Source organism: Oncorhynchus keta, chromosome 11 (genome assembly GCF_023373465.1).
Source record: "Oncorhynchus keta strain PuntledgeMale-10-30-2019 chromosome 11, Oket_V2, whole genome shotgun sequence".
NCBI classification, from domain to species: domain Eukaryota; kingdom Metazoa; phylum Chordata; class Actinopteri; order Salmoniformes; family Salmonidae; genus Oncorhynchus; species Oncorhynchus keta.
The window spans coordinates 47,082,626-47,108,675 of record NC_068431.1 but is presented as its reverse complement, the minus strand read 5'-3'; the positions used below and the strand labels follow the sequence as shown (position 1 = coordinate 47,108,675).

The window sequence follows — 26,050 nt, the reverse complement described above, 5'->3', positions numbered from 1 at the left end:
GATGAATTGGCTTAACTGAATACAAGCCCATAGCTTTTCGGAAGTACTGTATGTATGTAGAGTCCTGTAGATTCAGGAGACATCTCTTTTCTATCCCACATAAACACATAGCCAATACGGTCTTGATCTCAGTCTCTCAGGCTAAACACAGAGACATATTAGGGCTCCCGAGTGGTGTAGCGGTCTAAGGCACCGCATCGCAGTGCCAGAGGCGTCACTCCAGACCCTAGTTTGATTCCAGGCTGCATCACAACCGGACGGGACTGGGAGTCCCATAGGGCGGATCACAATTGGCCCAGCGTCATCCGGGTTAGGGTTTGGCCGGAGTAGGCCGTGATTGTAAATAAGAATGTGTTCTTAACTGACTTGCCTTGTTAAATAAAAGGTTAAAGAAAAAAGAAAAATGAATAAACATACAGACAGATAAATTCTCTCTCGGACCCCCTAATGGGAGGCTTAAGGTGTCCGACACATCTTTAACAGCTAGTAAAGGCTTTGCGGCCAATTCTACACTGAGATATTGTTCCTACATGCATCATTCATGTTGTACAGCACAGGTGTGCATTGATTTCCCCTTTCTGGCATGAAAACGCATCCAAAATGCACGTATGCGTGTGCAGATATTACCCCCTCGTCCCAATCCTGTGATGTCAGAAGGTAGTCCATCCTACATGCCTTTGTTCTCTCACATGGCCCAGGCACACAGGGCCTAGCTACCTGGAGCGTTGGGCCAGTAACTGAAAGGTTGCTGATTAGAATCCCCGAGCTGACAAGATATAAATCTGTCGTTCTGCCCCTGAGCAAGGCAGTTAACCCACAGTTCCCCGGGCCAAGATGACGTGGATGTCGATTAAGGCAGCCCCCCCCCCCGCACCTCTCTGATTCAGAGGGGTTGGGTTAAATGCAGAAGACACATTTCAGTTGTACATCTGACTAGGTATTCCCCTTTCCACGGACTGACTCAACATAACCCAGACCTTACCCACAGACAGTGAGAATGGCTGACTGACAGAGAGAGATACACAGACAAAGCTGGGGGAAAGACAGAGAGGATCATGGGAGCAGACAGACCGGCTAGACAGACATAAGAGACCGATATGAGAGTGACCAACTCGAGCATCACGTCGCTCTTCTGCTAATATGTGCAGGAAGAGATAGGTCGGGTGGATGTGCTGTGAATGGAAAGGCAAAGGGATCTCTCCCATTAAATAAAACTAACAGACATTCCCCATTCCCCTTTCCCCCTGAGGGGAAGACCAAAGTTGGCCCAGGCCCTCTTCTACAACTGGAAGTTTTGATGATGCCGGCTCCCATCTGTACATGAAGGGGAGCCGCCTGCCCCCCCCCGCTGGGCTCAACAAAGACCTAGCCACTATTGTTTGGGGAGCGTTTGATGCGCACGGGGTTGATGACGAAGGGGGTGGGGAGAAGAGTGCTGCTTTGCTTTTGTGATGCTGTCCGTTTCTCTGTCTCCATCCTTGCCCCTGACCAAACGCCATCTGTGGCAGGAGCAGGGAAGCAGGCAGACAGCAGGCCCTTTGTACATTTATTAGTGCCCACAGAGTTCCAGCAAAACACGGCTGACTACCCCCCCCAGCCAAACCATCATGCTGCAGCCTCTTCATCAAGTCCAGAAAGGGCTCTTTTATTCAAAGGACATTCAGACTAATAGATGAGGCCTGGTTTGTAGTGACGCTGAGAGCAGGAGGGAGTAGGAGGGTTGAATGAACTTGTAGTGTAATGTGAATAGGTAATTCCCCCGTCACACCTTCTCCAGTGGATGTGGTCTATTGTCTCGCAACAGACCAATGTAAATTAGCCTTGAGATAGGCTTGATATGTGAATAGGCAAGGCTTGATTTTTTTTATTTAAAAAAAAAAAAAAAATGATTTAACCAGGTAGGCTAGTTGAGAACAAGTTCTCATTTGCAACTGCGACCTGGCCAAGATAAAGCATAGCAGTGTGAACAGACAACACAGAGTTACACATGGAGTAGACAATTAACAAGTCAATAACACAGTAGAAAAAAGGGGAGTCTATATACAATGTGTGCAAAAGGCATGAGGAGGTAGGCGAATAATTACAATTTTGCAGATTAACACTGGAGTGATAAATGATCAGATGGTCATGTACAGGTAGAGATATATTTAGTGGACGTATGAACTAGACTTAACCAAACCATGACATTTAGCTCATACTATCTGGTTCAAACATCAGATAATTACCCCTCCGGTGGAGTGGGGTGGGGTGTACTCAGCTGCAAAATGGCTGCCATTTATCACCAAGGTTAGGGTAGCATACCGCTGGTGGATGAAGAGGAGGCACAAAATGTCACCTTTTACTGGAACATCTTTCAATTCAGTTTTTAGTATAAATTCTGTCTTAAAATGCATTATGCAAACATGGTACATTGTATGGAGCAAAAGAGATTGGCTCCAATGAAATGTAGAAACTCAGTCCGTTTGCCTTTCCTGCAAAGCAGCTTAACAAAGGAGACTGTATCGTATCAGTGTTTGTTTGACTGGGGCTGCTGGGCTAATTTGATGTGTGCCTCCAGAATGCTAGCTGCTGATCGAGGGAGATGACCTGTGGGCAGTTGCTCCGCACACATGGCCCTCTGAAGTTACCACAGCACACACATGGCTCCAAATTAAAACACATTCTAAGCAATGTTCTCCTCAGCTAATCACATTCATTTGGACCGAGATAAAACTCCGTAATAGAATTCTGTCTTTAATAGAATTATCAGCAGTCTAAAGCACACCGGGCATCAACAGAAACAGGGGGGTGACGGTGTGAGCTCCTCGCCTAATATAGGCCTCCATCATTTCATTTTGTGTACTGGATTAACCTTCTCACATGATCCTTTCTGTTACTTGTAACAAATTAGTAGACTAGCGTGGATAAGTGTCAGTGGACTAGCGTGGATAAGTGTCAGTGGACTAGCGTGGATAAGTGTCAATGGACTAGCGTGGATAAGTGTCAATGGACTAGCGTGGATAAGTGTCAATGGACTAGCGTGGATAAGTGTCAATGGACTAGCGTGGATAAGTGTCAATGGACTAGCGTGGATAAGTGTCAATGGACTAGCGTGGATAAGTGTCAATGGACTAGCGTGGATAAGTGTCAATGGACTAGCGTGGATAAGTGTCAATGGACTAGCGTGGATAAGTGTCAATGGACGAGCGTGGATAAGTGTCAATGGACGAGCGTGGATAAGTGTCAATGGACTAGCGTGGATAAGTGTCAATGGACTAGCGTGGATAAGTGTCAATGGACTAGCGTGGATAAGTGTCAGTGGACTAGCGTGGATAAGTGTCAGTGGACTAGCGTGGATAAGTGTCAATGGACTAGCGTGGATAAGTGTCAATGGACTAGCGTGGATAAGTGTCAATGGACTAGCGTGGATAAGTGTCAATGGACTAGCGTGGATAAGTGTCAATGGACTAGCGTGGATAAGTGTCAGTGGACTAGCGTGGATAAGTGTCAATGGACTAGCGTGGATAAGTGTCAATGGACTAGCGTGGATAAGTGTCAATGGACTAGCGTGGATAAGTGTCAATGGACTAGCGTGGATAAGTGTCAATGGACTAGCGTGGATAAGTGTCAGTGGACTAGCGTGGATAAGTGTCAGTGGACTAGCGTGGATAAGTGTCAATGGACTAGCGTGGATAAGTGTCAATGGACGAGCATGGATAAGTGTCAATGGACGAGCATGGATAAGTGTCAATTAATGCAAAAGTGGCATAGAATGTATAAATCAACAGTTTTGGAAATATAATATTGTCACTGGCAAAAAGACTGATATTTGATTCTCTTTAATGTTATTGTATGTTAACAATGAGCACGTAGACTTCATCAGCAAAATATGTAACAATAGAACTCTGGCCTGTCTGACAGGCATGCATGTGTTCAGACAGTTTTCCCCCCAGACATGTTGACGCAGACTAGCAAATCTACACAAAACCCCTAGGGACAAAACAGGAGTTTCAGCCATCTGTGAAAATCCTAATCAGATTGCCAAGAGTGTGGCAGCTTCGTGAGTCAATACGTGTGTGTAAAATGGGAAAGTGTTAGCATTCTGGAGCCAGCGGAATGTGTATTTATATGTGTGTGTGTGGGAGTAGTGGGTTGTGCGATTTGGTCGGCTGGGAAAATCTAAGAGTGTTTACATGTGTATGTGGAGGGAGTGTTGGTGTCCAGTATAACCATACCCTCTTTTGTTTTCATTGGTAAGTGATCACATGACAGAGTCAAGCTACACCACTGTAGCCAAATTTCAACTGACAGTGAAATACTATAGTGCTCAGGAGTCACGACAAATATCAAACAATAACATAACCAAATGTTCATGTTCAAATATCCTATATCTACAGCAGTTACCCCCATCCTATCATTGTTTTTTGTTGGAGGGAAAGTCTCTCTCGTTCTCCTGTATGTGCAGTGCAGTGTGTTGGTGCCCTTTGGGGTAGGGTAGGGTAGAGTTGCATAGCGTAGAGTAGGGTCATGCAGCAGCATGTTGGCTCAAACATCTGGCAGGTTGGGCATCTGCTCTCCAGCCTCTCTACAAGGTCAGGGCATCGGCTTACAGCTCTCACACATTGCCATGGGAAAACAAACTGAACTGCCGGCAAACTGTCAACAACATACTGCAAACACACACACCTTGCCTTTCTCGGTCTTTGTATGCATCTCACGTAAATACGACACACAAACACACAAGCTCCATCTCATGAGTTTTGCATGAACACATGGCCTAGGTCTATGTTGACAGCTCCTGCAAGAACCCAACCACTAAAGAACAATGGAAATAGCATTTTTCTTCTAATTATTTCACAACACTGTTGCTGTGCTGCTCTATGTTGTGGAGCATTCTCAAAGTACTCTGATATGTATGTGGTTTCATGCTCCAGCATTCCATCTTTGATGATTCTGTTTGAGAGTTCTGTCTGCTGAGGATTCCACCTGGGAGGTGGAGTATATTATATACAGGGTTATATACAGGGTTCTGTCATCAGGGGTTCTCTCATCAGGGGTTCTGTCAAGAGTTGACATGTCGATTGGTTGGTCGATAGATTTTTTTTAGTCGAGCAGTGACATATATATACATATATATATACACAGTGCCTTGCGAAAGTATTCGGCCCCCTTGAACTCTGACCTTTTGCCACATTTCAGGCTTCAAACAAAGATATAAAACTACTTTTTTTGTGAAGAATCAACAACAAGTGGGACACAATCATGAAGTGGAATGACATTTATTGGATATTTCAAACTTTTTTAACAAATCAAAACCTGAAAAATTGGGAGTGCAAAATTATTCAGCCCCTTTACTTTCAGTGCAGCAAACTCTCTCCAGAAGGTCAGTGAGGATCTCTGAATGATCCAATGTTAACCTAAATGACTAATGATGGTAAATACAATCCACCTTTGTGTAATCAAGTCTCCGTATAAATGCACCTGCACTGTGATAGTCTCAGAGGTCCGTTAACATTTACATTTACATTTAAGTCATTTAGCAGACGCTCTTATCCAGAGCGACTTGTTAAAAGCACAGAGAGCATCATGAAGAACAAGGAACACACCAGGCAGGTCCGAGATACTGTTGTGAAGAAGTTTAAAGCCGGATTTGGATACAAAAAGATTTCCCAAGCTTTAAACATCCCAAGGAGCACTGTGCAAGCGATAATATTGAAATGGAAGGAGTATCAGACCACTGCAAATCTACCAAGACCTGGCCGTCCCTCTAAACTTTCAGCTCATACAAGGAGAAGACTGATCAGAGATGCAGCCAAGAGGCCCATGATCACTCTGGATGAACTGCAGAGATCTACAGCTGAGGTGGGAGACTGTCCATAGGACAACAATCAGTTGTATATTGCACAAATCTGGCCTTTATGGAAGAGTGGCAAGAAGCCATTTCTTAAAGATATCCATAAAAAGTGTCGTTTAAAAGTTTGCCACAAGCCACCTGGGAGACACACCACACATGTGGAAGAAGGTGCTCTGGTCAGATGAAACCAAAATTGAACTTTTTGGCAACAAAGCAAAACGTTATGTTTGGCGTAAAAGCAACACAGCTCATCACCCTGAACACACCATCCCCACTGTCAAACATGGTGGTGGCAGCATCATGGTTTGGGCCTGCTTTTCTTCAGCAAGGACAGGGAGGATGGTTAAAATTGATGGGAAGATGGATGGAGCCAAATACAGGACCATTCTGGAAGAAAACCTGATGGAGTCTGCAAAAGACTTGAGACTGGGACGGAGATTTGTCTTTCAACAAGACAATGATCCAAAACATAAAGCAAAATCTACAATGGAATGGTTCAAAAATAAACATATCCAGGTGTTAGACTGGCCAAGTCAAAGTCCAGACCTGAATCCAATCGAGAATCTGTGGAAAGAACTGAAAACTGCTGTTCACAAATGCTCTCCATCCAACCTCACTGAACTCGAGCTGTTTTGCAAGGAGGAATGGGAAAAAATTTCAGTCTCTCGATGTGCAAAACTGATAGACATACCCCAAGCGACTTACAGCTGTAATCGCAGCAAAAGGTAGCGCTACAAAGTATTAACTTAAGGGGGCTGAATAATTTTGCACGCCCAATTTTTCAGTTTTTGATTTGTTAAAAAAGTTTGAAATATCCAATAAATGTCGTTCCACTTCATGATTGTGTCCCACTTGTTGATTCTTCACAAAAAAATAGTTTTATCTCTTTATGTTTGAAGCCTGAAATGTGCCAAAAGGTCGCAAAGTTCAAGGGGGCCGAATACTTTCGCAAGGCACTGTATATTTTGAAATGTTATGGCGCACGAGACACCGGTCTGATTCACGCCCGTCTCAGTGGACTAGTCCATTGCTGAGGCTGCTGGGATGATCCTGTGAAGAAAAAAAATGCCTACCTGATTACTCATCTCTTGCGCAATTAGCCTATAGCTGTGTCTGTCTGTACAGAGACTGCTGGCACAGGAAACTGGGGCGGCTGTATCCAAGTTAGTTGATACAATGTTTCAAGTTCCTTGCTGACAGGCCATGCATAGCCAAAGTGATTTATAGGATATTTATTTTTAATAAGGATATTTTCAACCTGCGGGCTGCAATGTTTTTGTTGGCTTTATGTAGGCAATTTTTACATATTGGTAATGGCAATAAGTTACCTTTAGAGTTGTATAATGTTCATTGAGATATAATTTGTATTAACCACATGACATTGATTAAGCTATATGAAGACTTTTTAAAATATAATTAATTGAAACTGTTCCAAAATGTGCATATGAAATCCTAACTAGCACGCAGATCAGTGGAAATGGTACAATAACATGGCATTCCAAATGGAAAAGGTTGCTGACCGCTGGTGTGGCAGAATCCACGAAGGCTAGCAGCAGCGGGGAACTGTGTTTTTTCTTCCGGTTAGGTCGTATTGGTTTCTGGCTGCCTCTTTAGTCATTTGTGTGTCTTCATTTTTAAATTTCAGTGCTTAAAGCATCAGTCAAATTAGCCTAGATACTGTATAATTGATTTTAATCAAACATGGTGCGTCTACAGTGCATTCGAAAAGTTTTCAGAACCCTTGACCTTTTCCTCATTTTTTGAATCAGCCTTATTCCAAAAAAGGGGGGAAAAGTTAATTGTTCCTTAAGCTACACACAATCCACCATAATGACAAAACAAAAAAACAGGTTAAGAAATGTTTGCAAATATATTAAAAATAAAACAGTAATACCTTATTTACATAAGTCATCAGACCCTTTACTCAGTACTTTGTTGAAGCACCTTTGGCAGTAATTACAGCCTCGAGTCTTCTTGGATGATGATACAAGCTTGGCACACCTGTATTTGGAGAGTTTCTCCAAATCTTCTCTGCAGATCCTTTCAAACTCGGTCAGGCTGGATGGGGAGCATCGCTGCACAGCTATTTTAAGGTCTCTCCAGGGATGTTCGAGCAGGTTCAAGTCCGGGCTCTGGCTGGGCCACTCAAGGACATTCAGAGACTTGTCCCGAAGCCACTTGTCTTGGCTGTGTACTTAGGGTCGTCGTCCTGTTGGAAGGTGAACCTTCGCCCCAGTCTGAGGTCCTGAGCACTCTGGAGCAGGTTTTCATCAAGGATCTCCCTGTACTTTGCTCCATTCATCATTCCCTCACACCTGACTTGTCTACCAGTCCCTGCCGCTGAAAAACATCCCCACAGCATGATGCTGCCACCACCATGACTCACCGTAGGGATGGTGATAGGTTTCCTCCAGGTGTGACACTTGGCATTGAGGCCAAAGATTTAAATCTTGGTTTCATCAGACCAGACAATCTTTTTTCTCATGGTTTGAGAGTCTTTAGGTGCATTTTGGCAAACTCCAAGCAGGCTGTCATATGCCTTCCACTGAGGAGTGACTTCCTACCATAAAATGCCTGATTGGTGGAGTGTTGCAGAGATGGTTGTCCTTCTGGAAGGTTCTCCCAGCTCCAGAGAGGAAATCTTCTCACCCGTTTGCTCAAATTTGCCCAAGCAGCCAGCTCTAGGAAGAGTCTTGGTGGTCCCAAACTTCTTCTATTTAAGAATGATGGAGGCCACTGTGTTCTTGGGGCCCTTCAATGCTGCAGAAAGTTGTTGGTACCCTTCCCCAAATCTGTTCCTCGACACAATCCCGTCGCGGAGCTCTATGGACAATACCTTCGACCTTATGGCTTTGTTTTTGCTCAGACATGCACCGTCAACTGTGGGACCAGAGTTTGCGTGGGGCAATATGTTTCCTATGCTGAGGCAGTGAAGAGAGTAGAGGATAGCCCAAGCGTGAGTGATTTGACTCGGAGCCACCCAGTGAGTAGGCCTGACGAGAGAGAGATCCAGAAAGTACACTTTTAAGTAAGATTGGATTTCTTGCATTTATAGCCATGTTGATCAACTGCACGGCGCTGAAGGAGCGGAAATCACAGAAGATGGATGTGGTAGTTGCAGCAGCAGAGAAATGTAAGAGATATTTTAGTTCAGAAAATCTACAGGAAGTTTTGAGATGAGAGAAGGGGTTGTTTAGGGACAAAGTAGTGGGACGGGGTGGTGGATTTTGGGGATAGTGTATAGGTGCAGGGTTTGATGGTGGTGCAAAATGTTGGTAAAGGTATTTCTCCCAAACTAAATATAAAAGTGTTGATATTAGTTGTCAGGGGTCTTTACTTCAACATGATTGTGTTTTGATGTATTTCTGATAGAAAACATCTAGCAGAAAAAGTATTTAGAATAAGACCCCTTTTCCATTGGTGTTCATGTGTCCTTTTACATGAGAAACGCCCTGGTGCTCATGTGTCCTTTTACATGGAAAACACCCTGGTGCTCATGTGCCCTTTTACATGGAAAACACCCTGGTGCTCATGTGCCCTTTTACATGGAAAACACCCTGGTGCTCATGTGTCCTTTTACATGGAAAACACCCTGGTGCTCATGTGCCCTTTTACATGGAAAACACCCTGGTGCTCATGTGCCCTTTTACATGGAAAACACCCTGGTGCTCATGTGCCCTTTTACATGGAAAACACCCTGGTGCTCATGTGTCCTTTTACATGGAAACGCCCTGGTGCTCATGTGTCCTTTTACATGGAAAATGCCCTGGTGCTCATGTGTCCTTTTCCATGGAAACGCCCTGGTGCTCATGTGTCCTTTTCCATGGAAACGCCCTGGTGCTCATGTGTCCTTTTCCATGGAAACGACCTGGTGCTCATGTGTCCTTTTCCATGGAAACGACCTGGTGCTCATGTGTCCTTTTCCATGGAAATGCCCTGGTGCTCATGTGTCCTTTTCCATGGAAACACCCTGGTGCTAATGTGTCCTTTTCCATGGAAACGACCTGGTGCTCATGTGTCCTTTTCCATGGAAATGCCTTGGTGCTCATGTGTCCTTTTCCATGGAAACGACCTGGTGCTCATGTGTCCTTTTCCATGGAAATGCCCTGGTGCTCATGTGTCCTTTTCCATGGAAACACCCTGGTGCTAATGTGTCCTTTTCCATGGAAACGACCTGGTGCTCATGTGTCCTTTTCCATGGAAATGCCCTGGTGCTCATGTGTCCTTTTACATGGAAATGCCCTGGTGCTCATGTGTCCTTCTCCATGGAAATTACCATGAACAGGTCCTCCTGAAGAAGAGAGAAGAAGTGCCTGCCCTGGTTCATCCAACCATCTATCTATAATGTGTTTTTCTGAACTAATGACAATTATTTTCATGTCATAACTGTCAGTGTCATGTGCAAGAATTGTCTCCTGACTTGAAGCATCTTGGATAAAGAAATCACAATCATTAAAACCTTCACTTTACATGATCCGTCTGTCAACTGCTATTCAAAGCGCTACTGACTCAATCATCCTAAAACTAAAATAGAGAGGTTTCTTTTTCTGAACCAGAAGTCATGTACTTGGACTTAAAATCAGCGTAGAAATAGAACACATTATCCATGCAACTGACGCATTTCTCCTTTCATCCCAACAGTGTTCTTTGAACAGGACTATATCCATCTGCCAGTTGAGATTTAATGGAGGATTTGATAATGCCAGCTTAAACATTGTATGCCTTTCATTTTTTTCTCTCTCAAATATGACAAAGTCATCATCAAGAGGAATCCCTTGTGGAAAATGGCAAAAGGGAAGAAAAAAAAATGGCCGAGCCTTTTCCTTTTATGCAAAAGCCTTTTACGCCACTGTTCACCTATCCTCACATTCTACACTACAAGGTGTTACAATCATGTGTGAATGGAAATGCACCTTCTATAAAACCAAAACAGTCTTCTTTATCCATCTGCTTGTCCTCACTTCCTTTAGCAGCACTAATCTACAGCAAACATATCCTTTTGTAAGTAGCACAGAGAAAAAGGTGAATGTAGCAGCACTGACCAAACACACCACACCCATAGCAATATATTCAGCCAATCGGCTTCTTGCCTTACATACTGTCTGCAACAACACTCTAAATCACTATCAACACTCCATGCGTTCAATGTCAACATGGACGGCATATCTCTTCTTTCACAGGTCCTCACTATCCTCACACAGTGCCTTGCGAAAGTATTCGGCCCCCTTGAACTTTGCGACCTTTTGCCACATTTCAGGCTTCAAACATAAATATATAAAACTGTATTTTTTTGTGAAGAATCAACAACAAGTGGGACACAATCATGAAGTGGAAGGACATTTATTGGATATTTCAAACTTTTTTAACAAATCAAAAACTGAAAAATTGGGCGTGCAAAATTATTCAGCCCCCTTAAGTTAATACTTTGTAGCGCCACCTTTTGCTGCGATTACAGCTGTAAGTCGCTTGGGGTATGTCTATCAGTTTTGCACATCGAGAGACTGAAATTTTTTCCCATTCCTCCTTGCAAAACAGCTCGAGTTCAGTGAGGTTGGATGGAGAGCATTTGTGAACAGCAGTTTTCAGTTCTTTCCACAGATTCTCGATTGGATTCAGGTCTGGACTTTGACTTGGCCAGTCTAACACCTGGATATGTTTATTTTTGAACCATTCCATTGTAGATTTTGCTTTATGTTTTGGATCATTGTCTTGTTGAAAGACAAATTTCCATCCCAGTCTCAGGTCTTTTGCAGACTCCATCAGGTTTTCTTCCAGAATGGTCCTGTATTTGGCTCCATCCATCTTCCCATCAATTTTAACCATCCTCCCTGTCCTTGCTGAAGAAAAGCAGGCCCAAACCATGATGCTGCCACCACCGTGTTTGACAGTGGGGATGGTGTGTTCAGGGTGATGAGCTGTGTTGCTTTTACGCCAAACATAACGTTTTGCATTGTTGCCAAAAAGTTCAATGTTGGTTTCATCTGACCAGAGCACCTTCTTCCACATGTGTGGTGTGTCTCCCAGGTGGCTTGTGGCAAACTTTTAAACGACACTTTTTATGGATATCTTTAAGAAATGGCTTCTTGCCACTCTTCCATAAAGGCCAGATTTGTGCAATATACAACTGATTGTTGTCCTATGGACAGTCTCCCACCTCAGCTGTAGATCTCTGCAGTTCATCCAGAGTGATCATGGGCCTCTTGGCTGCATCTCTGATCAGTCTTCTCCTTGTATGAGCTGAAAGTTTAGAGGGACGGCCAGGTCTTGGAAGATTTGCAGTGGTCTGATACTCCTTCCTTCCATTTCAATATTATCGCTTGCACAGTGCTCCTTGGGATATTTAAAGCTTGGGAAATCTTTTTGTATCCAAATCCGGCTTTAAACTTCTTCACAACAGTATCTCGGACCTGCCTGGTGTGTTCCTTGTTCTTCATGATGCTCTCTGCGCTTTTAACAGACCTCTGAGACTATCACAGTGCAGGTGCATTTATACGGAGACTTGATTACACACAGGTGGATTGTATTTATCATCATTAGTCATTTAGGTCAACATTGGATCATTCAGAGATCCTCACTGAACTTCTGGAGAGAGTTTGCTCCACTGAAAGTAAAGGGGCTGAATAATTTCGCACGCCCAATTTTTCAGTTTTTGATTTGTTAAAAAAGTTTGAAATATCCAATAAATGTCGTTCCACTTCATGATTGTGTCCCACTTGTTGTTGATTCTTCACAAAAAAATACAGTTTTATATCTTTATGTTTGAAGCCTGAAATGTGGCAAAAGGTTGCAAAGTTCAAGGGGGCCGAATACTTTCGCAAGGCACTGTAAATAACTCGTGAAGTAACTTCTCACTGGCAGGTCTTGCCTTTGACAGGAACATTACATCCTACCTGATAAGACAATAAACCTGCTCGGTCACCACCACACACACACACACACACACACACGCCAGAAATAGTGCACACAAACTTCCTGTATTCACAGCATCTCATGACTCGGTATGAAGCATTTAAAATAAAAAAATATAAAAAATGTATACACATCGCTCTGGTATTCTTGTCCAGTGATAGACCATAGCAACAGTATACACTTAACACTTACTATGATGTGCTGAAACCAACTCACACGGTCATCATGTCACAAGATTGAAGTCGGTCAGATCATTTGTTGAACTGATCACTGTGACGTTAGTATGTTTGTTTTTAGCAGCTAACAAATGCATCTCGTTCCAAAAATAGACCCAACAAGTATCTCGTTAGCTGGCTGAAGGAACATTCCATGTATAATTCAAACACAGCACTTCAAAGTAGGCAAGAATAAATGAACATCTCTGAGGCAGTCTAGTAGGCATACTGTAGGTCTCTCCTATCTACACTGAAAAAAATATATATATAAAAGGCAACATGTAAAGTGTTGGTCCCATGTTTCATGAGCTAATATATATATTTTTTTTAATTCACAGAAATGTTTCATACACACAAAAAGCTTATTTCTCTCTAATTGTGCACACATTTGTTACATCCCTGTTAGTGAGTTATCCTTTCTCAAGATAATCCATCCACCTGACAGGTGTGGCATATCAATAAGTTGATTAAACAGCATGATCATTACACAGGTGCTACTTGTGCTGGAGACAGTAAAAGGCCACTCTAAAATGTGCAATTGTCACAACACAATGCCACAGATGTCTCAAGTTGAGAGAGCATGCAATTGGAATGCTGACTGCAGGAATGTCCACTAAAGCGGTTGCCAGAGAATTGAATGTTAATTTCTCTACCATAAGCCGCCTCCAACATTGTTTTAGAGAATTTGGCAGTACGTCCAACCGGCCTCACAACTGCAGACCATGTGAATTGGGTTGTGTGTGTGAGTGGTTTTCTGATGTCAACGTTGTAAACAGAGTGCCCCATGGTAGCGGTGAGGTTATGGTATTGGCAGGCATAAGCTATGGACAACGAACACAATTGTATTCTATCTATGGCAGTTTTAATCCAGAGATACCGCAACGAGATCCTGAGGCTCATTGTCATGCCATTCATCCACACGGCTCCATGTCACAAGGATCTGTAAACAATTCCTGGAAGCTGAAAATGTCACAGTTCTTCCATGGCCTGAATACTCACCAGGCATGTCACCCATTGAGTATGTTTGGGATGCTCTGGATCGATGTGTACGACAGCGAGTTCCAGTTCCTGCCAATATCCAGCAACTTTGCACAGCCATTGACGAGGAGTGGGACAACATTCCACAGGCCACAATCAACAGCCTAATCAACTCTATGCGAAGGAGGTGTCACACTCCATGAGGCAAATGGTGGTCACACCAGATACGGACTGGTTTTCTGATTCAGGCCCCTACTTTAAGGTATCTGTGACCAACAGATGCATATCTGTATTGGCAGTCATGTGAAATCCATAGATTAGTGCCTAATATATTTCAATTGACTGATTTCCTTATATGAACTGTAACTTAGTAAAATCTTTGAAATTCTTGCATGTTGCATTTAATTGATATATTTGTTCAGTATAAGTAGAGGAGACTCTTGCATATAGGACACAATTCTTTACCTAAATGTACACAATAAATCACAACCCACTGGGCACAGACCTCAAATCAATTTCTATTCCACGTTGGTTCAACAGAAACCAGTATGTGCCCAGTGGGAATGAACTTTATTACTCTGTATTCATTTTAACTAAGACCTTTGTGAAACCCGATTTAAATCATTTCCCTAACATCACAGGCTAGGAGCTATTTTCAATATGACTAGGCTGGTGTTTGCCATTTCCCCTTCATTTGTTATGAGACATCAGGCAGGCACACTGCCTGATGTGTTTGCATTTGTCAACTAGCTCACCCGAGTAGCCTACATTGCCCACCAAGACCATGCAATGACATAATTACAGACACCCAAACAACAAATACAAACACACAGAAACACAAACCAACTCCTATACAGTCACTTCCTCTTGAGTTCGTTACCCTGGGTTTGCAAAAGGAAGACTCTGTTCCTCTGAAACTAGTGACTTGTTTAGAAACAGTGGGTGTGTTAATTCAGGAGCTGACAGGGGGTTGACCCAGAAACAGCTGGTTTTGTTTTAACACATGGGCACTAACTCCATCAGAGGCCTTGACAGCAGACGACTGCAACCAAAACAGACAACTTTACATAACACACATTATGAATAGCCCTTTAGAATCATTGTCATGCTAGACCACTGTACTATTCACAGAAGAATTGAGACTCAACCTACAGTACTGAACACCAGGGGAGTCATGTACCACCATAATCTGAGGGGGCACAAATTACATGAGGAAGGCTTTGGGGTGGACCGGAGGTGGGCTAAATTGGAGAATTTAACATTTTTTCAAGCACATGAAACTACTTTTTCCTACCATCTAGAGCCATAATCATTATGCTTAATCGATGTCAACAATCATTTATCTGCATCCTCCTGACAGGTGTTTTTTTTTTAATTTTTTAAATAAACTAAATATGCATCTCTGCTCAAATCTTGGTAAAAGACTGAAAGGAATATGAGTCTTGTTCAGTAAATTCAGTAACTGTTTGATTTTACTGAGGTCTACCAACGGTGTCAGCAGGCTTTTTTTTTAAATTTCACCTTAATTTAAGATGCCAAGATGGTGTAGCGGTCAGACGTCTTTGTCCTGTCGTGTCCCTTGTATATATCGTTTTACATATTTTTTGTTGCATATCCTTTAAATTATTTTGCTAAACCTCATCATCTAAATACTCTCCTGCTACTTGGAACCCTACTAATGGCTACATGGAACCCTACTAATTCAACGACTGGTCTATCGACGTCACACCACGAAGAAGCAAAAATAGACTTACCCCCATTGCGACGCCCCCCAAAGGCTAACTTTCTAGCCCCTGCTATCTGCTTGCTTGCTAACCCGGTCTGCTAACTGCTAAACTGCCAGGCCCTGGTCTGCTAACTGCTAGCTTGCCTGCCTGGTCTGCTAACTGCTAGCCCTTGCTAACTGCTTGCTTGCTAACGCGGTATGCTAACTGCTAGCTTGCCTGCCCGGTCTGCTAACTGCTAGCCCTTGCTAACTGCTTGCTTGCTAACCCAGTCTGCTAACTGCTAGCTTGCCCTGGTCAACTAACTGCTAGCCCATGCTAACTGCTTGCTTGCTAACCCGGCCTGCTAACTGCTAGCTTGCCCTGGTCTACTAGCTGCTAGTTTGTTTAGCTCCAGCCTACTAACTGTTAGCCTGCTAACTGTCTGAATTGCTGTGTCCCCAGCCAGCCCAACCACTCACTGGACCCATATGTTCACTTGGCTACACATGCCTCTCTCTAATATCAATATGCCTTGTCCATTACTGTCCTGGTTAGTGATTACTGTCTTATTTCACTGTAGAGCCTCTAGCCCTGCTCAATATGCCTTAACCAACCATGTTGTTCCACCTCCTACATATGCGATGACATCACCTGGTTTAAACATCTCTAGAGACTATATCTCTCTCTTCATTACTCAATGCCTAGGTTTACCTCCAATGTACTCACATCCTACCTTACCTTTGTCTGTACACTATGACTTGAATCTATGCTATCATGCCCAGAAACCTGCTCCTTTTACTCTCTGTTCTGAACGTGCTAGACGGTCAGTTTGCATAGTCTTTAGCCGTGCCCTTATCCTACGTCTCCTCTGTTCCTCTGGTTATGTGGAGGTTAATCCAGGTCCTGCAGTGCCTAGCTCCACTCCCACCCCCCAGGTGCTCTCATTTGTTGACTTCTGTAAACGTAAAAGCCTTGGGTTCATGCATGTTCACATTAGAAGCCTACTCCCTAAGTTTGTTTTACTCACTGCTTTAGCACACTCTGCCAACCCAGAGGTCTTAGCCGTGTCTGAATCCTGGCTTAGGAAAACCACCAAAAACCCTGCAATCTCCATTGCAAACTATAACGTTTTCCGCCAAGATAGAACTGCCAAAGGGGGCGGTGTTGCAATCTACTGCAAAGACAGAGAGTAATACAGAACTCTGCAGGCTTAATCTGTACCCAAACAATTTGAGTTTCTACTTCTAAAAATTCACCTTTCCAGAAACAAGTCTCGCACTGTTGCCGCTTGCTATAGACCTCCCTCTGCCCCCAGCTGTGCCCTCAATACTATATGTGAACTGATTGCCCCCCATCTATCTTCAGAGCTCGTGCTACTAGGTGACCTAAACTGGGACATGCTTAACACCCCGGCCATCCTACAAACTAAACTTGATGCCCTCAATCTCACAAATGATCAATGAACCTACCAGGTACAACCCCAAATCAGTAAACACAGGCACCCTCATAGATGTTCGGCCATCCTACAAACTAAACTTGATGCCCTCAATCTCACAAATGATCAATGAACCTACCAGGTACAACCCCAAAATCAGTAAACACAGGCACCCTCATAGATGTTATCCTAACTAATTCGCCCTCCAAATACACCTCTGCTGTTTTCAATCAAGATCTCAGCGATCACTGCCTCATTGCCTGCATCCGTAATGGGTCTGCAACCAAACGACCACCCCTCATCACTGTCAAACGCTCCCTGAAACACTTCTGCGAGCAGGCCTTTCTAATCGACCTGGCCGGGGTATCCTGGAATGACATTGACCTCATCCCGTCAGTAGATGATGCCTGGCTATTCTTTAAAAGTGCCTTCCTCACCATCTTAAATAAGCATGCCCCTCTCAGAAAAATGTAGAACTAGGAATAGATATAGTCTTTGGTTCACACCACACCTGTCTGCCCTTGACCAGCACAAAAACATCCTGTGGCATTCTGCATTAGCATCGAATAGCCCCCTGTGATATGCAACTTTTCGGGGAAGTTAGGAACAAATATACAAAGGCAGTTAGAAAAGCTAAGGCAAGCTTTTTCAAACAGAAAGTTGCATCCTGTAGTACCAACTAAAAAAGGTTATGGGACACTAAAGTCCGTGGAGAATAAGAGCACCTCCTCCCAGCTGCCCACTGCTCTGAGGCTAGGAAACATTGTCACCACCAATAATTCCACTATAATTGAGAATTTTAATAAGCATTTCTCTACAGCTGGCCATGCTTTCCACATGGCTACCCCTACCCCAGTCAACTGCCCGGCACCCTCCACAGCAACCCGCCAAAGCTCCCACCATTTTTCCTTTACCCAAATCCAGATAGACAATGTTCTGAAAGAGCTGCAAAATCTGGACCCCTAAAAAAAATCAGCCTGGCTAGACAATCTGGACCCTTCCAAAATTATCTGCCAAAATTGTTGCCACCCCTATTACTAGCCTGTTCAACCTCTATTTCGTATCGTCTGAGATTCCCAAAGATTGGAAAGCTGCCGCGGTCATCCCCCTCTTCAAAGGGGGTGACACTCTAGACCCAAACTGCTACAGACCTATATCTATCCTACCCTGTCTTTCTAAGGTCTTCGAAAGCCAAGTTAACAAACAGATTACTGACCATTTCGAATCCCACCATACCTTCTCCGCTATGCAATCTGGTTTCAGAGCTGGTCATGGGTGCACCTCAGCCAAGCTCAAGGTCCTAAACGATATCATAACCGCCATCAATAAGAGACATTACTGTGCAGCCGTATTCATTGACCTGGCCAAGGCTTTCGACTCTGTCAATCACAACATTCTTATTGGCAGACTCGACAGCCTTGGTTTCTCAAATGATTGCCTGGTTTACCAACTACTTCTCTAATAGAGTTCAGTGTGTCAAATCGGAGGGCCTGTTGTCTGGACCTCTGACAGTCTCTATGGGTGTGCCACAGGGTTCAATTCTCGGGCCGACTCTCTTTTCTGTATACATCAATGATGTTGCTCTTGCTGCTGGTGATTCTCTGATCCACCTCTACGCAGACGACACCGTGCTGTATACATTTGGCGCCTCCTTGGACACTGTGTTAACTAACCTCCAGACGAGCTTCAATGCCATACAAATCTCCTTCCGTGGCCTCCAACTGCTCTTAAACGCAAGTAAAACTAAATGCATGCTTTTCAATTGATCGCTGCCCGCACCTGCTCGCCCGTCCAGCATCACTACTCTGGATGGTTCTGACTTAGAATATGTGGACAACTACAAATACCTAGGTGTCTGGTTAGACTGTAAACTCTCCTTCCAGACTCACATTAAGTATCTCCAATCCAAAAATAAATCTAGAATTGGCTTCCTATATCGCAACAAAGCATCCTTCACTCATGCTGCCAAACATACCCTCGTAAAACTGACCATCCTACCGATCCTCGACTTCAGTGATGTTATTTATAAAATAGCCTCCAACACTCTACTCAACAAACTGGATGCAGTCTATCACAGTGCCATCCGTTTTGTCACCAAAGCCCCATACACTACCCACCATTGCGACCTGTACGCTCTCGTTGGTTGGCCCTCGCTTTATACTCGTGGCCAAACCCACTGGCTACAGGTTATCTACAAGTCTCTGCTAGGTAAAGCCCCGCCTTATCTCAGCTCACTGGTCACCATAGTAGCACCCACTCATAGCACGCGCTCCAGCAGGTATATATCACTGGTCATCCCCAAAGCCAATTCCTCCTTTGGTCGTCTTTCCTTCCAGTTCTCTGCTGCCCATGACTGGAACGAATTGCAAACATCTCTGAAGCTGGAGAATCACATCTCCCTCACTAGCTTTAATCACCAGCTGTCAGAGCAGTTTACAGATCACTGCACCTGTACTTAGCCTATCTGTAAACAGCCCATCTATCTACCTACCTAATCCCCATACTGGTATTTATTTATTTTGCTCCTTCGCACCCCAGTATCTCGACCTGCACATTCATCTTCTGCCGATCTATCATTCCAGTGTTTTAATTGCTATACTGAAATTACTTCGCCACCATGGCCTATTTATTTCCTTAACTTACCTAATTTGCACTCACTGTATATATACTTTTTGTTTTCTTTTGTTCTACTGTATTATTGACTGTATGTTTTGTTAATTCCATGTGTCACTCTGTGTTGTTGTATGTGTCAAATTGCTACGCTTTATCTTGGCCAGGTCGCAGTTGCAAATGAGAACTTGTTCTCAACTAGCCTACCTGGTTAAATAAAGGTGAAATTTAAAAAATGTAAAAAATTAACCAGGTAGGCCAGCTAGGTTAGGGAACAACACATCCGCCATGCTGATCCTCAACACAGGGGCCTCTCAGGGGTGCATGCTCAGACCCCTTCTGTACTCCCTGTTCACTCATGACTGTATAGCCAGGCACGACTCCAACACCATCATCAAGTTTGCAGATGACAACAGTGCCTGATCACCGACAACGACAAGTCAGCCTATAGGGAGGAGGTCAGAGACCTGGCTGTGTGGTATGCACACATGACTGTAAGTCGCTTTGGATAAAAGCGTCTGCTAAATGGCATATAAATGGCATATAATGTGGTGCAAGGACAACAACAACCTCTCCCTCAACGTGATCAAGATAAAGGAGATGATTGTGGACTACAGGAAAAAGAGGACCGATCACACCCCCTTCTCATCGAAGGGCTGTAGTGGAGCCGGTTGAGAGCTTCAAGTTCCTTGGTGTCCACATCACCAACAAACTAAAATGGTCCAAGCACACCAAGACAGTCATGAAGAGGGTACGACAACACCTATTCCCCCTCAGGAGACTGAACAGATTTGGCATGGGTCCTCAGATCCTCAAAAGGTTCTACCTCTGCACCATCCTGACTGCTTGCATCACTGCCTGGTATGGCAACTGCTCGGCCTCCGATCGCAAGGCACTACAGAGGTTAGTGCGTACGGCCCAGTACATCACTGGGGCAAAGCTACCCGCCATCCAGGACCTCTACACCAGGCAGTGTCAGAGGAAGGCCCTAAAAATTGTCCAGCCAAGTAATAACAAGCATGAAGCTCAGTATGTTGAACTGCATTCTGTCTCATCACCTCCATCAATAATTCCACCACCTGGCTTCAGAGGCCACCCAATAAGGCACCACATGCATGATGTACAGTTGGCTATTAGACCCTGCAGTGTGGGAATCCAGCAGCATCATCATTTCATAAGACAAATTCATGCTTCATTCTGCCAAAACACACATAAGCTAATATGTATGATAGTGTATAGTATAGGCCTGCTATGTGTTCAACCACATGAACAGCATACATTGTACTCTCAAATCGACATGTGATATTTGACCTCTTGAGAATAAAATGTACATTTACTAATTTCACATCCATTCACCTAACATTATGATTCAACAGAAATTAAACGAATGTGTCTGTTCAATCCACATCGATCTCGTACATCCCTAAGGGGGTAATGAGCCTATACACCCATCATTGTGGCTATGGAGACGGCGTATCTTTTGTCTTCGTCTGCCGGAGACAAAAATAGCATTTCAGTGAACATGCATAAATATTCATTGGGCAAGGTTTCACGATTCATCTTCCCATTCGCTAATAATTTGCTTCACCTCGCCAGGCTACTCACCATCTAAAATGTAGGTTAATGTAAAGCCACTCTATCGCCCTGACTTAGTTGCGCTTGTCATTTCATTCATGCATATGGTATCAACAAGGGAGTGATTGGGGAGTAGACGACCAAAACAAGCCGTTGCCGCGGCATTGCAATCAATTGTAGAGAACGTGAATACTATGGCACATTTTTACACATTCAGCTCAGCCATTCTATTCCTTGCGAAGACACCACGATAAGAAAGCCAATGCAATACTGTATATTGCACTATTCATCAAACAGAGCTGTTTGTGAAAATAGCCCATGGTAGGCTAATATAATAGTGCGCACCACGTTCAATTGTATACATATTTTGCTACCTTGTTGCATGGCACGCCTATTTGTTCAACCAGCTGAAGCCAGCGGGTCTCAGGAACAGCGAGCACTTCGGAAACCCACCTGCCTGCGTTGTATCAGTAAGATCATAGCACAGTCCAGGGTAGTCTCTCAGCTTCCTCCCGCTAAGATTCAACGTCCCTGAGCACACAGCATCCTCCAGAGCGCGGTCTAAACTCCGGGCCGTGTGGAGCTGATGCTGGTTGATCCCCGGGTTCCAGTGAGGTCCGTTGGATAAGTGATGGTTTGGAAGAGCAGTTACAGCTCCCACACCTCCCTGACTCGACGCCATTTTCATAAGAGGAATTATTCTTACAATAATAACAAGCGGTAGTTTCTCTGCCCATGCGCACAGAGTAGAGACTCCTGGGACTGTAGGCTAGACGTTAGGGGAAGGGCTTCTGAGAGGGCGTGGGCTCGGTTTAGCGCCGATGCTAAATTCGTTTTTTACTTGATATTTGGTGGATATTCGGTTTTCTCTCGTAAATAGCTATTGAACCAAGCATGCCATAACTTTGAATAAGGTATATTCTGAAACAAGGTTGGAGGGATAAAAATCCTCACTTTTTTTGGTTTTGTTTTAAATAATAGGATATAATATTTCAATATTGAATAGCTCTTACACAAAGCATGCCATGACTATGAAAATGATATATTCTGAGTAAGGGGAGGTTGAACAAAAATGGTCTATGTGCTTATGGATAATTGGTTATTTGATTCAAAAATGACTTGAAAAAAAACGTAAAACGGCTAATTTTTTTGTTTTTAAACTTGAAAAACGAAAATCGGAAAACGACTTGATTTGTCATTTATTGTGTCAGAATTATTATTATTATTAACCCTGCATTCTAATTCATTAAAAGCCCCTAAAATAATCTGTGTTTTTATTTACAGTAGTGATGGACAGCTGGAGGCATTTTGTTTTTCACAAGTGTAGCAGGCTGTGAGTTCTGCAAACACCGTTTCCAGGATGGGCTATTAGCACAACAATGGACTCTTCAACCTTTACAAAAGGATAGTTGTGCTGTCATCCTGTTAGAAGGTAACGATTATTTTATTACAATGGTTAAATTGGATTTTCATTGTGGTCAATTGTGTTATTTGCCCCCTAGTGGAGCTTTCTGGTACTTAGAAAGGCTACGCAAACAGGAAGTAGAGAATTTGTTCTGCACGCATAGAAGCAGCTACAAACAACGCTACGGTGCAGGTCTTTCAATGTAGTTAATGCTTGTCACGCTTCAGCCTTGGAAAATATTTGTTTGTAAGTTCGATTCAAGCATTTAGCTAATGATGATAATCTTGTTATTGATAGAGTTGCTTACATATCAATGTTGGTTGATTGCATTTACTCACAAATTGCAATGCCTTTAATGTATGTCATTAGCTGTATTACTTTGCTCATGCGTCATGCAAACGAATTGTAAAATATACAATACTGTAGTTTTGTTACTGTTTCTAGTGTAATATGCTTTGCTATTCTACATAGATGGTTGTACATTATTAGAGTAATGAAAGGAGCCAATTACCATATGAGTAACAATTAGCTATATGGTTTGGCATCATGCCAGATGCATGGTACCTGTAGAAAAGGCCCATGGAGTTGGTGGAATAATCCTTTAATTCATTGGCATTTACTCAGCTGGGCCAGGGGTGCTTTAATTAGGTCAGGTGGAAATGTCCCACAGATCTCAACTCCATAAAAGGAGGAAATTGCCATCGCCTGATCTCGCTGCTTTCTCTTCCTTAACTCCATCTGATCCAGAAGTTCTGTGCATCCATGAATCCACGTAAGTCCACCGACTCTTACCTTTCATCTGAATGATCTGTGGTGATCGGGAGAGTGGGCCAGTCAGTTATTGTTTATAGTTATCACCGCGGAGCGCGGCTTGGAGCGCACGCTTCAAACATATTGTGTAATGTGAATTGTCAATGATCACGGCCCTACAGATCCTCATAGGCCAATTATGCAATCGATATGGTTCACGTGTATTGAAATTAATTATTTGTACACATGAAGACAATTGAAAGCGTGAAATGAGAAACGTCATTGTTTGCTAACTGATTGACTTTGATCATGGGGATTATAGATTGTATAACATTCACTGTTTGTATTCTTTCATGATTTATGATAAATAGTTATGAGCCTAAATGACTCGCGGATGATTACTATTGACTTGCATTTACATTACATTTAAGTCATTTAGCAGACGCTCTTATCCAGAGCGACTTACAAATTGGTGCATTCACCTTATGACATCCAGTGGAACAGTCACTTTACAATAGTGCATCTAAATCTTAAAAGGGGGGGGGGGGTGAGAAGGATTACTTATCCTATCCTAGGTATTCCTTAAAGAGGTGGGGTTTCAGGTGTCTCCGGAAGGTGGTGATTGACTCCGCTCTCCTGGCGTCGTGAGGGAGTTTGTTCCACCATTGGGGGGCCAGAGCGGCGAACAGTTTTGACTGGGCTGAGCGGGAACTGTACTTCCTCAGTGGTAGGGAGGCGAGCAGGCCAGAGGTGGATGAACGCAGTGCCCTTGTTTGGGTGTAGGGCCTGATCAGAGCCTGGAGGTACTGAGGTGCCGTTCCCTCACAGCTCCATAGGCAAGCACCATGGTCTTGTAGCGGATGCGAGCTTCAACTGGAAGCCAGTGGAGAGAGCGGAGGAGCGGGGTGACGTGAGAGAACTTGGGAAGGTTGAACACCAGACGGGCTGCGGCGTTCTGGATGAGTTGTAGGGGTTTAATGGCACAGGCAGGGAGCCCAGCCAACAGCGAGTTGCAGTAATCCAGACGGGAGATGACAAGTGCCTGGATTAGGACCTGCGCCGCTTCCTGTGTGAGGCAGGGTCGTACTCTGCGGATGTTGTAGAGCATGAACCTACAGGAACGGGCCACCGCCTTGATGTTAGTTGAGAACGACAGGGTGTTGTCCAGGATCACGCCAAGGTTCTTAGCGCTCTGGGAGGAGGACACAATGGAGTTGTCAACCGTGATGGCGAGATCATGGAACGGGCAGTCCTTCCCCGGGAGGAAGAGCAGCTCCGTCTTGCCGAGGTTCAGCTTGAGGTGGTGATCCGTCATCCACACTGATATGTCTGCCAGACATGCAGAGATGCGATTCGCCACCTGGTCATCAGAAGGGGGAAAGGAGAAGATTAATTGTGTGTCGTCTGCATAGCAATGATAGGAGAGACCATGTGAGGTTATGACAGAGCCAAGTGACTTGGTGTATAGCGAGAATAGGAGAGGGCCTAGAACAGAGCCCTGGGGGACACCAGTGGTGAGAGCGCGTGGTGAGGAGACAGATTCTCGCCACGCCACCTGGTAGGAGCGACCTGTCAGGTAGGACGCAATCCAAGCGTGGGCCGCGCCGGAGATGCCCAACTCGGAGAGGGTGGAGAGGAGGATCTGATGGTTCACAGTATCGAAGGCAGCCGATAGGTCTAGAAGGATGAGAGCAGAGGAGAGAGAGTTAGCTTTAGCGGTGCGGAGCGCCTCCGTGATACAGAGAAGAGCAGTCTCAGTTGAATGACTAGTCTTGAAACCTGACTGATTTGGATCAAGAAGGTCATTCTGAGAGAGATAGCGGGAGAGCTGGCCAAGGACGGCACGTTCAAGAGTTTTGGAGAGAAAAGAAAGAAGGGATACTGGTCTGTAGTTGTTGACATCGGAGGGATCGAGTGTAGGTTTTTTCAGAAGGGGTGCAACTCTCGCTCTCTTGAAGACGGAAGGGACGTAGCCAGCGGTCAGGGATGAGTTGATGAGCGAGGTGAGGTAAGGGAGAAGGTCTCCGGAAATGGTCTGGAGAAGAGAGGAGGGGATAGGGTCAAGCGGACAGGTTGTTGGGCGGCCGGCCGTCACAAGACGCAAGATTTCATCTGGAGAGAGAGGGGAGAAAGAGGTCAGAGCACAGGGTAGGGCAGTGTGAGCAGAACCAGCGGTGTCGTTTGACTTAGCAAACGAGGATCGGATGTCGTCGACCTTCTTTTCAAAATGGTTGACGAAGTCATCTGCAGAGAGGGAGGGGGAGGGGGAGGAGGATTCAGGAGGGAGGAGAAGGTGGCAAAGAGCTTCCTAGGGTTAGAGGCAGAAGCTTGGAATTTAGAGTGGTAGAAAGTGGCTTTAGCAGCAGAGACAGAAGAGGAAAATGTAGAGAGGAGGGAGCAAAAGGATGCCAGGTCCGCAGGGAGGCGAGTTTTCCTCCATTTCCGCTCGGCTGCCCGGAGCCCTGTTCTGTGAGCTCGCAATGAGTCGTCGAGCCACGGAGCGGGAGGGGAGGACCGAGCCGGCCTGGAGGATAGGGGGCATAGCGAGTCAAAGGATGCAGAAAGGGAGGAGAGGAGGGTTGAGGAGGCAGAATCAGGAGATAGGTTGGAGAAGGTTTGAGCAGAGGGAAGAGA

At 44.3% G+C, this 26,050-nt stretch overlaps 1 protein-coding gene across 6 annotated transcripts in view; it reads right to left on the bottom strand.

Moving 5' to 3' along the window:
• Nucleotides 1-22,018, bottom strand: part of LOC118390404 (leucine-rich repeat and calponin homology domain-containing protein 2-like) — a 75,449-nt gene extending 53,431 nt beyond the window's left edge. For 4 of the 6 annotated variants that reach the window (XM_035780932.2, XM_035780933.2, XM_035780934.2 and 1 more), the window contains exon 1: nucleotides 21,715-22,017. In XM_035780932.2, the coding sequence (XP_035636825.1) occupies nucleotides 21,715-21,949 (235 nt within the window). In that variant the 5' untranslated portion in view covers nucleotides 21,950-22,017. Of the gene's footprint in view, nucleotides 1-21,714 lie in introns of all 6 variants that reach the window. The other 2 variants (XM_035780930.2, XM_035780931.2) reach the window with 1 other exon arrangement.
• Between the last annotated feature and the right edge of the window lie 4,032 nt (nucleotides 22,019-26,050).